Source organism: Neopelma chrysocephalum, unplaced genomic scaffold (assembly GCF_003984885.1).
Source record: "Neopelma chrysocephalum unplaced genomic scaffold, ASM398488v2 Primary Assembly neopelma1_75, whole genome shotgun sequence".
In the NCBI taxonomy this organism is placed as follows: domain Eukaryota; kingdom Metazoa; phylum Chordata; class Aves; order Passeriformes; family Pipridae; genus Neopelma; species Neopelma chrysocephalum.
In genome coordinates this window covers 11,572,461-11,584,170 of record NW_020897736.1, presented here as the reverse complement: position 1 = coordinate 11,584,170, position 11,710 = coordinate 11,572,461, and the positions used below count along the sequence as shown (strand labels likewise).

Here is an 11,710-nt window from a genome sequence, read left to right as displayed (position 1 = left end):
GCTTATTCCCAAATGAAATTAAAGGAATTAAATTCTTTCATAACAAGGCACTTTTATTCTGGAATAGGAGCATCCACATATGAAGTTAATCAAGAATAGCTAAAGCCACAGGAAGGTCTCAGCTACTGACTGTAAGTGAAAACAGTAAATTCATTCTGCCTCTTGCCGTTTCTTGCTACATAACACACCAGATCCCCCTGGATAAATGTTCCTGTAAGGAAAAGACTAGTCCCAGCATGCCTGTGAACACCTCATGATAATACTTCAATGAGATGGACTGGAATCAATATTTTTCATCTTGGCAGCTTGGGGCCAGAGAGCAGGAGCTGGGCAGGGACAGCCACCGACACGGGAAGGGGGGCTGGAGCAGCACTGGCTTGGAAAGACATTTCTAGCCAGTAGGTATCAGTTCCTGCACCATCTGAGCTTCCTGGAGGAAGGAGGGAAAAAGGAGATAATTAGAGGTTTTCAATTCAAACCTCCCAAATATCTTTCTTGGGATCAGACACAGGTTTGGCCACAGTTTAGATCGAGCTACTGGAGAAATCTGAGCCCCCCTGTTTCATAACGGAGGCTTTAGAGCCAGGATTACACAGTGCTAGATCAAAAACCTGATACAAAGAACTGATTTATTATAAATGAATTCATTACTTTAGGTGAGATCTCCTCAGTTCATCTGCAGCCAGAACAGAACACATATTTGTGAGGTGGAGAATTGTACAGAAATGGGATTAGGTGGTTTTGTCAGATGCAGCACAGCCCTGTGTCACTGTGCAGGTAACAAACTGCTTTAATATTGGTGACAATGGGACCACATCAGGAGTTTGTACTGACCAGAGAGGGGAACATCATTTTCTGGTCATGAGTGAGGACAGAGAGGGCAAAGAAGGGCTGTTATTTGCAACTATGGAGGCAGAGGAACAGGAGAGGCATTACACTGTGAGAGTAATGAGAGCCTCAGCAGAATTATAAAATCAATCTTAATTCTACAAAGAGGCAAGATACAAATAACTCCCTATCGTGGCAGCTACTCATTTTTTATAGAAACAAAAATATAGAACAGTAAGGTGTGAATATACAGAATAATTAGTCCTGGTACTTTTAGACACGGGGTTCTCTATTGCCTGGACAACTCCCTGCTTTTCATCCTACTTTAAAAGGAACACTTACCTGCAATTCAGATAGGAGACCTTGCCAGCCCTATTCCAAGCCAGGCTTTCTGAAGAAAGTTAAAGCTGTTTTTCTTGGTAATTCTTCTCTTCATGTATCATCCACATTGATTTTGCTTTTTGCAAAATGAAACGAGAGAGCCAACAGAGGCAAGGCAAAGGCAGCCAAATCCAGGTCCCTGCTCAGACTGCTCTGAAACTCCAGTGCCAGCGAAGCAATCACAGTTAGCACAAACTGACCCAAGAATATTCAACTTGATTCCTCTAATTGCTTAGACAATAAAAATCAATGGTTACAACTCTGTAGTATAAAGGAGACCTAATAAGATTGATGTAATAGCTACAAGTACAGAATTTTGGGATCCAACAGCAGAACAAAAGCAGAATGGGGCTTATTTGATACCATCATGGGTTAATATTTACCTGTAGAAGAAACACCAGTGATGTTTTTAAACATTTTTTTCATGAGATCCAGGCAATGTCATCGGCATCTTCAGGCTATATCTGCATTTTATGATGAATTATGTGCTCTTTCTCAAACAAAATGTTATCGTTCCAGTGGACCCTACCTGCACAAAAGGGGATTTAACAATGCATTTTTTGCTTTCTTAATACAATGGTTCGATTTGCTGTTACAAGAGTGCACTTAGAGAACATTCATAGTGCAACAACCAATAATCAAACCAGTACTGCATTTTTCATTACAGGAAAGCTTTCTCAACTGATCTGAAGAAAACAATTTAGACATAACTTGGTGAGGTTCACAGGTGACAGCAGAACACCCTCACAGCACCAGCCCACAGTCGTATTTAGCAACAGGACAGGCACCCCTGAGTGACAGCTTTCTCTGGCAGAGAGAGCCAGTCAATATTTACATTCCTCATGAACATACAAAGAGCATCAGAGTACTTGAGAAATTAGCCCTTGATTGCCACTTGGAAGGCATCATCAGAAAGTCAAATCACTTCAGCACCTCCAGCAACAGAATCGCTTTCGTTCCTGAGGCTCGAGGAACGAGTCCCAGATGTGTCAAGGTCTTTCCCTGGGAGCTGGAGGTGTCTGAAGGGCACAACGGGTGCTGGAAAAGCCTGACATGAGGGTTTTATTACTTAAAATGTGAAAACATAGAGAAAGGATTCGGTCAACTCTTGCTCTCTTTCTTGCTGAAGTAGCAGACACAAATCTGATAGTCCTGAGCCAGCTCCAGGGAAAACCAGGAGGATTCTTCAGTGCAGAACACTCTGCTGGACCATTCAGTGACTGCTGAAGTTGGGGGACACAGATGCAGTGGTTCAATTCTGCTCTCAAGTTCCCAAAATGTCACCACATAGAACAGCCCTAAATCTTGGCTTGGAAGTCACAAAACATCCAGTGCCTTTCCAAGCAAGATCTCAGCTCCTCTCATTTCCTGCATACAATAGCATTATTCAGCCACTGAAGTTTCCACTTAGCTTGCATTTATGCCAAGTACTTTTAATTGCAAAGGAAAAGGATGTTAAGCTCTCCCATTTCTTTCTTTCTAATTCATAAGGGACACAGCAGTGGTTGGTAAAAGTTAGAGATTAAGGGTTGTTCTCCTCCCATCTCACTCATTAAGGGCCTCACATCCTCCTCCTGCTGTGGGCAAACCCAGGTTACCTACATCACAAGGGGAGGCAAACTCACACTGTCACTTGTAAAATACTAAAAAGGCAAGTCATTGTAAAGTAACTACAAACCAGGCATCAGGGAAGTCTGAATGGCATCTAAACCCTGCAAGGTTTACAACTCATGTGTCACCTTGACCAACACAGGTCCCATTCCATGATGGATTTGCAAGTACTCACCCAGTACCGCAAATCAAACAGCACCCAGCTCAAAGAACTCACCGTGGAGAGCAGCAGCTTTGACTGAAGCAAAGTGCTGCAGAGCAAGGAGGGAAATAACTGGAGAAACAGATGCTTAATTTCTACTTATTTTTGGCAGCCTTGTTCCTATGATATCTGTTAGATGAGGGAGAAAAGCTGCTGAATGCTGCTTAGTAAGTCATCCATGAACCACAGTCACATCTCTGGACTGTCAGGGTGGCAATACAGTCCTACTGAAGCTTATTTTTCTTTCCGTCAATCCGTAGAAGGGTCTGAAGTATCGCTTCCATATGGCTTTTGTTCCCATTATGCAAGATCTGATGAGCTACATTGTCTGAGACAAAGGGATTAAGTGAAATGAAGTGGTGTTTTGGGCTTGGCAGTGTTTTAAGTGTTGTCACCCCACCTCTTCAGCCTTGGGACAAGAGACTTATTAGCTAATTACTATGCAAATGAACCAAAATGTAAATTAAACGTTACATTCTAACATAGCTTAACAGCCCCAGGAGCAAGAATTTAGTTAACTTTAATGGACTGTAATTCTATCCAAAAATATAGTTTATTAACAGGCACATACAATAAATCGCACCACTAACTTTAAATAAACCATCTAGCAAGCTCACCTTCACACTGAGTGACATTTGGTTAATACAGAGCAAGAAAGCAGTTCACATATGCTTCCCACAGACACAGAACGAGCTCGGTTGCAAACCAAGTTCGTTATAATCCAAAAAAAAAGGGCACATAAAAGCAAAAGCAATGAAGACTTCACATGAGCGTTGCCATTTCTTTCCACCAGACCTTTGGTCTCTTACAAAATAGGTCTGTAATACAAAAAGTAATAAAAACCTCTGGATTCAATTTACTCAGCCTCTCCCATCACAAGTTAACTATAACATTTTGCAACAACATGAGTAGTATTAAAAGGGAGGTAAGAGGCAAAGTTAGTTATGTCTTGGAATTATCCATGTCCAGCTGCAGACAGAGGCTGCCCAGCAGCAGCCCTGGGCTCCGGTGTCGCTGTCCCAGTTTTTGCAAGAAATGCAAAGATGGTAAAACATTCTTCTCTCTCATCAATTAAAGGTGATCCATCCTCCACTGACATCAAGGCAAAAGTTCTTCTGTTATCAGTGGTACTCTGGTCATCCTCTCTGGGCAAAGGGGTGTCACTCTCGAGTCTCCAGCTCAGCTGTGATGTCAGTAAAACCTGACACGCCGCTGCCACCCGGGTGTTAGCACAGTCCTGTCCTCCCTCCAGGCCAGAAAAAGGGATTCAGCAGAATTTGATCTGGAAGAATTGAAGCCAACTTGGCAATGAACAGCTCTGCTCTGCTCAGAGCAACATCTCAACCTCACCAAGCAAACAGAAGGGCTGTAATGAACTTCGGTAGGAGCCCAAGAGAAGCATCAGGTCCAAACAGAAAAATACACATTTCTTGGTATTAGACCTTGTTCTTCACACAGGAAAGGACACTTGTATTCCTGATCCTCTGGGGGATGAACAGGCAGGTTCCCAAGAACAGTGCTCCAAATCTAACAGTGTCAGAACCACTCCAGCAGAATTTTTAAACAAAGCCAGAGATTCCTCCACTTCCTTCATGCCAGAACAAAAAATTACCTCTGTATAGGGCTCCCATTTTATGAACATGGTGCCTGTTACCACAACCTAAACAAAAATGATGCCTGTGCTCCCTAATTATAATAGGAGTTAATCTTTACTCAGAAAAATTTTGTAACAATATCAATGAGTTAAAGACTTATTTTATCTCATTTCTCTCCTGCACCTCTTTGTAATGCCTAGAAAAAAAAACAAACCAGAAACTTTTCCTGCTTCCACCCTAAGTGAAGAGTTAAGATCTACTTTTATGACACAAAAAGTCTTTTTAAAAATGCTCATTTTTTAAAACTGCTGGAACCAGATTTTTTGTAGTACAAGGGAAAATTTATCTTGGTGGGAACTAACCTGACAAACAAGAGCAAGCAATCAAAAATTACCTAGGAAAAAATACCATTAAAGAGAAGTGACACCACTCAGCAACAAGCTCCCTCTCCCCTCTGCAATTTGCATAGCTGGCTCTCATGTTTGCTGGTTATGAAATACTCTTCCAGTAGAACTACAACTTTAGAAAAATTTGGACAAGTGAGAATGGAGTTATTTTAATCTAGAACAATATCACCCAAAGATACAGATGAATACAAACACTGTTTGTACCAAAAAAACATCAGAGAAACACGAATTTAAGCTGCATTTTCAGTCTATATATTGGCTTTCCTCTTCCCTGCTTTATAAAAATAGGGTATGACATTTCAGCTTCAATTGCATGTTTAAGTCATTTATTCATTGAACATTCCATTCTTGAAATATCTATTAAAGTGTTAGTTAAGATTCATCCTGCTCATAGAACGGGCTAAATTTCTTCTGAACTGCACTTGTAGACATTAATAAAGAGACTGATCTGGACTAAATAAGAAATAATTAGGTTATGGGAAGAAGAAATAAAATAATAAATAAATAATGATAATAACAATAATAATAAAATCAAGCTCCACTCTTCCTATCTGACTCCTGATAAAACAAACACTAATGCCTTTTGGGTGATCACAAGATTTAACTCCAAAACAATATTTACAGACTGAATTGTGATATAAACTGTGATTTAAAGTCTGTAACTTGCTACAAAAACTTCCAAGATAACATCTTCATAGACAGAGAAAGCCATAGTAAAAATAATACTGAAAATTCCTGATCAAGAGGATTGTATCAAAATTAATACTTTTAACGCTACCATAGTTCTCTTATCACCTGTTTAAGAAAAGCAGATTCTGTCCTGCACTTGCACATTTGTGACACAGGTATAATTGTTCCTGGGCAATCTCCATCTCAGCTCTGTGGTACTGAAGGAAAAGGAAAAAGCTGAGGATGGATCTTTTGCTGCCTCAGCAGTGAACCCTGTGGGGTGGGCAGGTCTGCTGGGAGACCCACATCCAAACCCAGTCAGAAATCCAATAGCACCAAGGCTGCTTGGACATGGCTCTTGCCCCTGCTGCAAAGCAGATTTAATAAATGGGATTTATTTTAGAAAGTTTCACAATTCTTAAACAGTAGATGATACTTGCATTCCTGAAGGATTAAGTTCTGCATTTCTTAATGCTAATTCAACTCTCTAAAAACCAACCCAATAAAACCAGCAAAGATTTTACAAGTAACATGCACAACCTAAAAATTCCACCCTCAAAACTGCCTTTTTGGTACACTTTTAAGCTCTTAAGATGCTCTATTTATTGAAGAGATGCCAGGAAGCCTGCAGAGGGAACAAATGCTTCTTTGGCAAAAGGAAAACATTTTAATGCCTCCTGCCTTTAAAGTACGCACACCTCACCACAACATATGCTAATACCCTACCAAATAAGTCTCTTTATCTTGCCATTTTTATAACAAACTGTTTCATTCATATCTATTTCAGCTTGTAACTACCTACTGCACAGAGTAGCACACTGTGCTAAATCAACAAGTAGTTTATACCTAAGAAATAGTAAAAAAAAAAAAAAAGCCCAACACATGATATTAAAAAAATATATTCAAAAACAAGTCGAGAGGGGCTAATTTTCTATAAGCTGTTTCAGTATAAAATCAAAATTTTATGTCATGTAGGCAATTTGGGCCTTTTTCTCCAGCCTTTGTTCTATATTTAAAATGAACAAGATTTAACAAAGAAGGATTCCCACAAATGTGACAGTGAGTGGGAATTTGCACCAAATCTGCCATTCGTACATGAAAACAAGTGTTAGAGCCCTTCTGAGCAGATATCTCTGTAAGTATTATCCCTGTGCATGGAGATCCACACCTGCCCCTGGATTTCCAGCCTTCTCCAAGGCACACTCTCCACCGACACACTTGGACAAATCAGCCAAATGCTGAATCTAGAAAAAGATATCAAGACCAGCTCTTTGCAGATCAATACTCTGCAACCGTAAAAATATAATAAATATAAATATTTACTATCATATTACTAGGTGTTTTTTTTTCAAGGGAAATTGCTACTTAAAAGTCATCTTCTTCCTGAAGAAGTCAAAGAAACAAAAGGGGAACTGTTTTTAAAAAATAAAAAAAACCAAGCGCTGAAACTAAAGAAAGCACATCCTCAAACAGGCTGGAGCAAGAGCCCTTAGTGTAGGCACCAGGACCAGCCTTCACTGAAACAGCATCTTCAGTCTCCAGACATATCCTGGTTACTCCAATTAAATCAGTGTGGCATTTAATGATGCTGGAAAGAAAGATCTGCTTTTAGTATGTGGATTTAAATACCACAGATAACTGTCAAAGTCGTGGTATACAACTGGGATAGATCTGCTGGGGGAAATATTAAGACGAGAGGGAGGAAATAAAGCTGAATTCTATGGAAAAGTCACTGGGATCCATCCAAGGTTTCTGTAGGTTTAGAGCTGTACACCTGATTCTGGCTGCAGAGGTGAAGAGGATGGGGATGAGTAACTGAAAACTTATTTGCCATAAACTAAAACTTTTTTTTTTTCCTGTTGGAGGAATGAAACTGCCCCAAATGATGCAATGGGTCAACCTGAAGACAGACACATTTGAAAAATACTGGAAATCCTGAAGTCAGAGCTTGTGAATGTGTTTGGTTTGTGTGCTGCCTTGGAGGAGAGAGAGAAGTTAATACTTTTAAAAGCTTGGTATTTACACTTCTGAAAAGTTCCCGCAGCTCATCCAAATTTGATAGGGCAGGACTCAAGTGCCTCAGAGTGTTCCTGACTGGGCACTTCTGCTGCTTTGGCACACGAGCACACACAGGGTATTCCAGTACCAATGGATATGACATCTAATGCAGCTTTACACTGGCAGCACTCCTGAGTGGTTTGAAATGTTTATCAACTCAGTAGGTCAAAAGTCTGCAGACACTGGGTGGAGCAGCAGTATGCCACAAAACTAACAGTTGTCCTCCTAGAAGGGAAAAAAAAAAACAGGGGAGGGGGGGAACAGTTGTCAGTAAAGGTTAAAAAAGCTCCTGGCTCCATTCCACACAGACAATGTGCTGGTTTGTAGAATGTGGGATCAGCCCATCTCCACCCTCCAGAAAAAGCAGGTTCATTTGCTCTCTCTCAGTGCAGGGAAACACTGCAGGGGTTCTCAAGGCCTTCCTGGTTTCTCCTGCACTGGGTTTAAAGCAGCAGCGTGTGGTTTCTGTGTCTGGGCAGGGTGTGGCTCCGTGTCACAGCCAGCAGGTTTAACAGCTGACAGGAAAATAGCTGGGCAGCTTCAGCCCTGCTCATGTGGTTCTTAAATTACTGCTTGTAGGCACGAAATAACTGCAGTCCAGTGTCCTCCCTGGGCCCAGATCTTCAGAGAGGACGATGGACAGGCAGTGCTGTCACTCTGTGCCACGTCCCACGGCAGGGATGGCAGCGGGACAGTGCGACATGAGCCTCCTGCCCCATCCTGGCAGGAGTGACCCCCTCCTGCCCCATCCTGGCAGGAACCTACAGATCTGTTTTGGAAATATAAAGATCTGTTTTCTACTAACCCAGAAATCACACTTCACCCATGGCATATGTGCTTTTTCAGACACAGAAATCCAGTGCAGCACTTCACTGTCCTTTCCTTTAAGAGGATACAGGATGTGATACAGAAATCCAGCAGAAGTTACTGGCATGGATGCGGCATTTGCTAATCAGGATCCCTACCCTGGCTGTTTTCATGGTCACTTTAAGCTCTTTAGAACAGAAACCCTGTCCTTCACATCTTTCTAAACCAGCTATCACACCTCCACAATTCCACATAATCTTACCATGACAAGAGCACGAGCTATGGAGATAAAAATGACAGGCTGCCCTGTTTAGATCTCATTTTCTGTGGATTTGCATCAAATGTCAGCTACTTAAGACTGTATTCATTAAGGCATTTTGCAGAACATACTACATTCTTGTCTGAGGGAAGGAATGATAACTATTTTTTAAACAAGTGAAAACCGTGCAGAAATGTGTATTTTCAATTATTTCATTTTAGAATGTTAATATAGCGTTCTTCCCAAATAGCCTTAAAGCACGATTTTATTGAGTTGTAACTTTAATAATTCCAAAGGATGTCTCCTGATACGTCTACCATCTCATAACTGAAAGTTCTACAGTGAGCAATGCTCAGCATTTAATTAGAAAATAGTCCAAACTCTCACGTTGTTGGATTACTTTGGGTAATATACAGATTTAGTGACCAGCAAGTAGGTTCCATCATTCCTTAGAAAATAACACTGTTTAATGCTTGAAAGAAATTCTTTATAGCATGATTATAGCATTTTATGCCCCCATGAATATTATGACTGTAACATGGAAGCAATTTATTGCACTCCACATGAAACGCATTGAGTTTGGACACGTGACTGACGTGTCACAGAGCGGCAAGTTGAAGAACACAAGCTCTGCAATCAGATCTTTCTAGGAGAGATGGCTCTTCCAAAATAGCATTTATGCAGCCTTCTGGCTGCTGCCCAGATCTGGCACACCTAGGTTGCTTTTATTTCATACAGCTGAAGTGCTTACAGATCAGATACTTCTCATATCACAGAGTCCCAGGGAACCAAGGTGTGACAGAGCCAGGTGTGAGACAGGTACCACCAGCCCAAAGCAACAATTAGTCTGTTTTCTTAAAGATCTTCCTATTGAAAAGCAGTTTCTTGTTTTTATGGAAGCTAACTATCAAATCAATGGATTTGACAGGATAGGGGATATGTGCTGTTCTTGACAGGATAGGGGATATGTGCTGTTCTTGTGCATTATATATACCAACAATCAGAAACATTCCTTTTTAAAGCCCCTTTCTTTCCTGCTCCCCACCTTTAGGTATATGCTTTGTAACTAATGGCTTGACTTGAATTCTCTAACAAGAACTAACATCACGTTTGCTTGTTTAACTCCAAGTGACTTAGATTTAAACCTTTATTACTTTTCAAACAGTAGAAGTAGAACCAGCTGAAACTTCTCCGATGATGTTTTTCCATTGCAGATTTATTGATATTATGGCTCGTGGTAGGCTACAGTATCCCCTCAAACTAATAAGGACTAGGGAAATAATCACTGCAAAGCAATAAATGTTCAGCTTAGAGATATTTCCTATCTATATCTCCATGAGGGCAATATTCCCTGAACCATATCCCAGTTCTGAGTCCCTGTGGTGGTGGCATTGTCCTGAGGTCAGGGTTGGGCACCATTTCTCTCCCAGGGCACAGAAGTGCCAGGCATGTTCTGCACTGCCATGAACAGGTCAATCCCACCACATCAAAACCCTTCCCTGTCTTACACCAGGTGAACAGGCAAACGTGGAGACCCTTTCTAAGAGTTCAAGAGGAGTATTCTGGTTCTCTTGTGAATAAAATATTTCTCAACTTTTACACAGAATCACAGGCCAGGGGCTTTAGATCTGAAATGCTGCTAAGTTAAAAAAACAATAAATAAATCCTTAAGAATACGCTTTGTTCCACAAGGTGTTTTTCTTCCCAAATGAAACCCCGGTGTAATTTCCTGTATAATTACCCTTGATGCAATCCTGCCATTGGAGTTTCCCTCAAGGGGAAGAGCTTTGGGTAGACAATGGTAAACATGGGCTGGCTGCAGCGGTGGCAGTGTCCCAGGGGACAGTGCAGCAATTCCAAGAGGCTTTTGGGCAGCGAGATCGGAGTCAGAAAGTTCAAATCTGGAGAAGAAAAGAAACAAAAAAAATATGTGTAACAAAAGGATTGCATGATAAAGTCAGACACAACAAGCACAATCCATGAGCAGTCCAGGAAACAGCTGCCTCACATTCTTAGGGCCTTGTCAAAACAGCGACGAGGTAATACAAAATACCACAATTAGGGTGAAGCACACGGTGCTTTCCATGTGCAAGTTCAAGAAGTTGAAGTTAAATGTACAAGTTTGGCATCTGTGGGAGTAAGATTAACTGGGCCAAAATATCCAGCTGAAAATATTACAGCACGAGCAAATAATAGAAAACAGCAACAGATCATAAAGGATTTTTTAGACACACAGATGGTCCAGAAAGGTGTTTAGTAACTAATACAACATTCTGAAAAGGACATCAGTAGTATTGTACTAAAATATTTCAACAACCCATCCAGCAGGATAGCTAAACTCACTACAAAGCCCAAACTCCACCATCAGCAAAAAGGGATCTGCAATATTTGGAATTACTTGAAATACAACCCAGCCCAGCATAACTCTCACAGGTCCAACCACAGAGACCACTCTAAAAAGATCAATACGTTCCTAATCTGTTAAATGTAGCCCCCACATCTTACAAGATGCCGTAATTTTCACCAAATGGAACTCCAGGGTCATTTCTTGGGAAAGAGCCATCATTTTCCCAGGCCTTGCCCAAGCCACAGAGTGTTTTATAAATTAAACCCCACGTGCTAATCTCCATCTAGAAACTGAGAGACGGCCAAGGCAGGTGAATGAGTTTAGGTGCTGAATAATCAGGACAAGATGCAGTACCTGATAAATCAGTTTTAGGTATCACACTGGTTTCAGCTTTCAAACCCTGTAAGGTTTAACCCCAGACAAAATGTACCAAACAGCTCCACTGAGGTGACAAACAGGACATTTGCGTCAGAATGAAAAGGTCACACTCTGTAGCCAAGCAAAGACACAGGAAAAGGAGTCCAGTCACTTCTGTCACTTCCCCAG

At 41.1% G+C, this 11,710-nt stretch overlaps 1 protein-coding gene across 7 annotated transcripts in view; it reads right to left on the bottom strand.

The window, feature by feature from the left end:
• Positions 1 to 3,556: 3,556 nt before the first annotated feature.
• Positions 3,557 to 11,710, bottom strand: part of LRRC28 (leucine rich repeat containing 28) — a 51,103-nt gene continuing 42,949 nt past the window's right edge. For all 7 annotated transcript variants that reach the window (XM_027688795.1, XM_027688794.1, XM_027688796.1 and 4 more), the window contains 2 exons: positions 10,559 to 10,718; positions 3,557 to 7,976 (listed from right to left, as the gene is read on the bottom strand). In XM_027688795.1, coding sequence (XP_027544596.1) covers positions 7,904 to 7,976; positions 10,559 to 10,718 — 233 coding nt within the window. In that variant the 3' untranslated portion in view covers positions 3,557 to 7,903. The remainder of the gene's footprint in view (positions 7,977 to 10,558; positions 10,719 to 11,710) is intronic.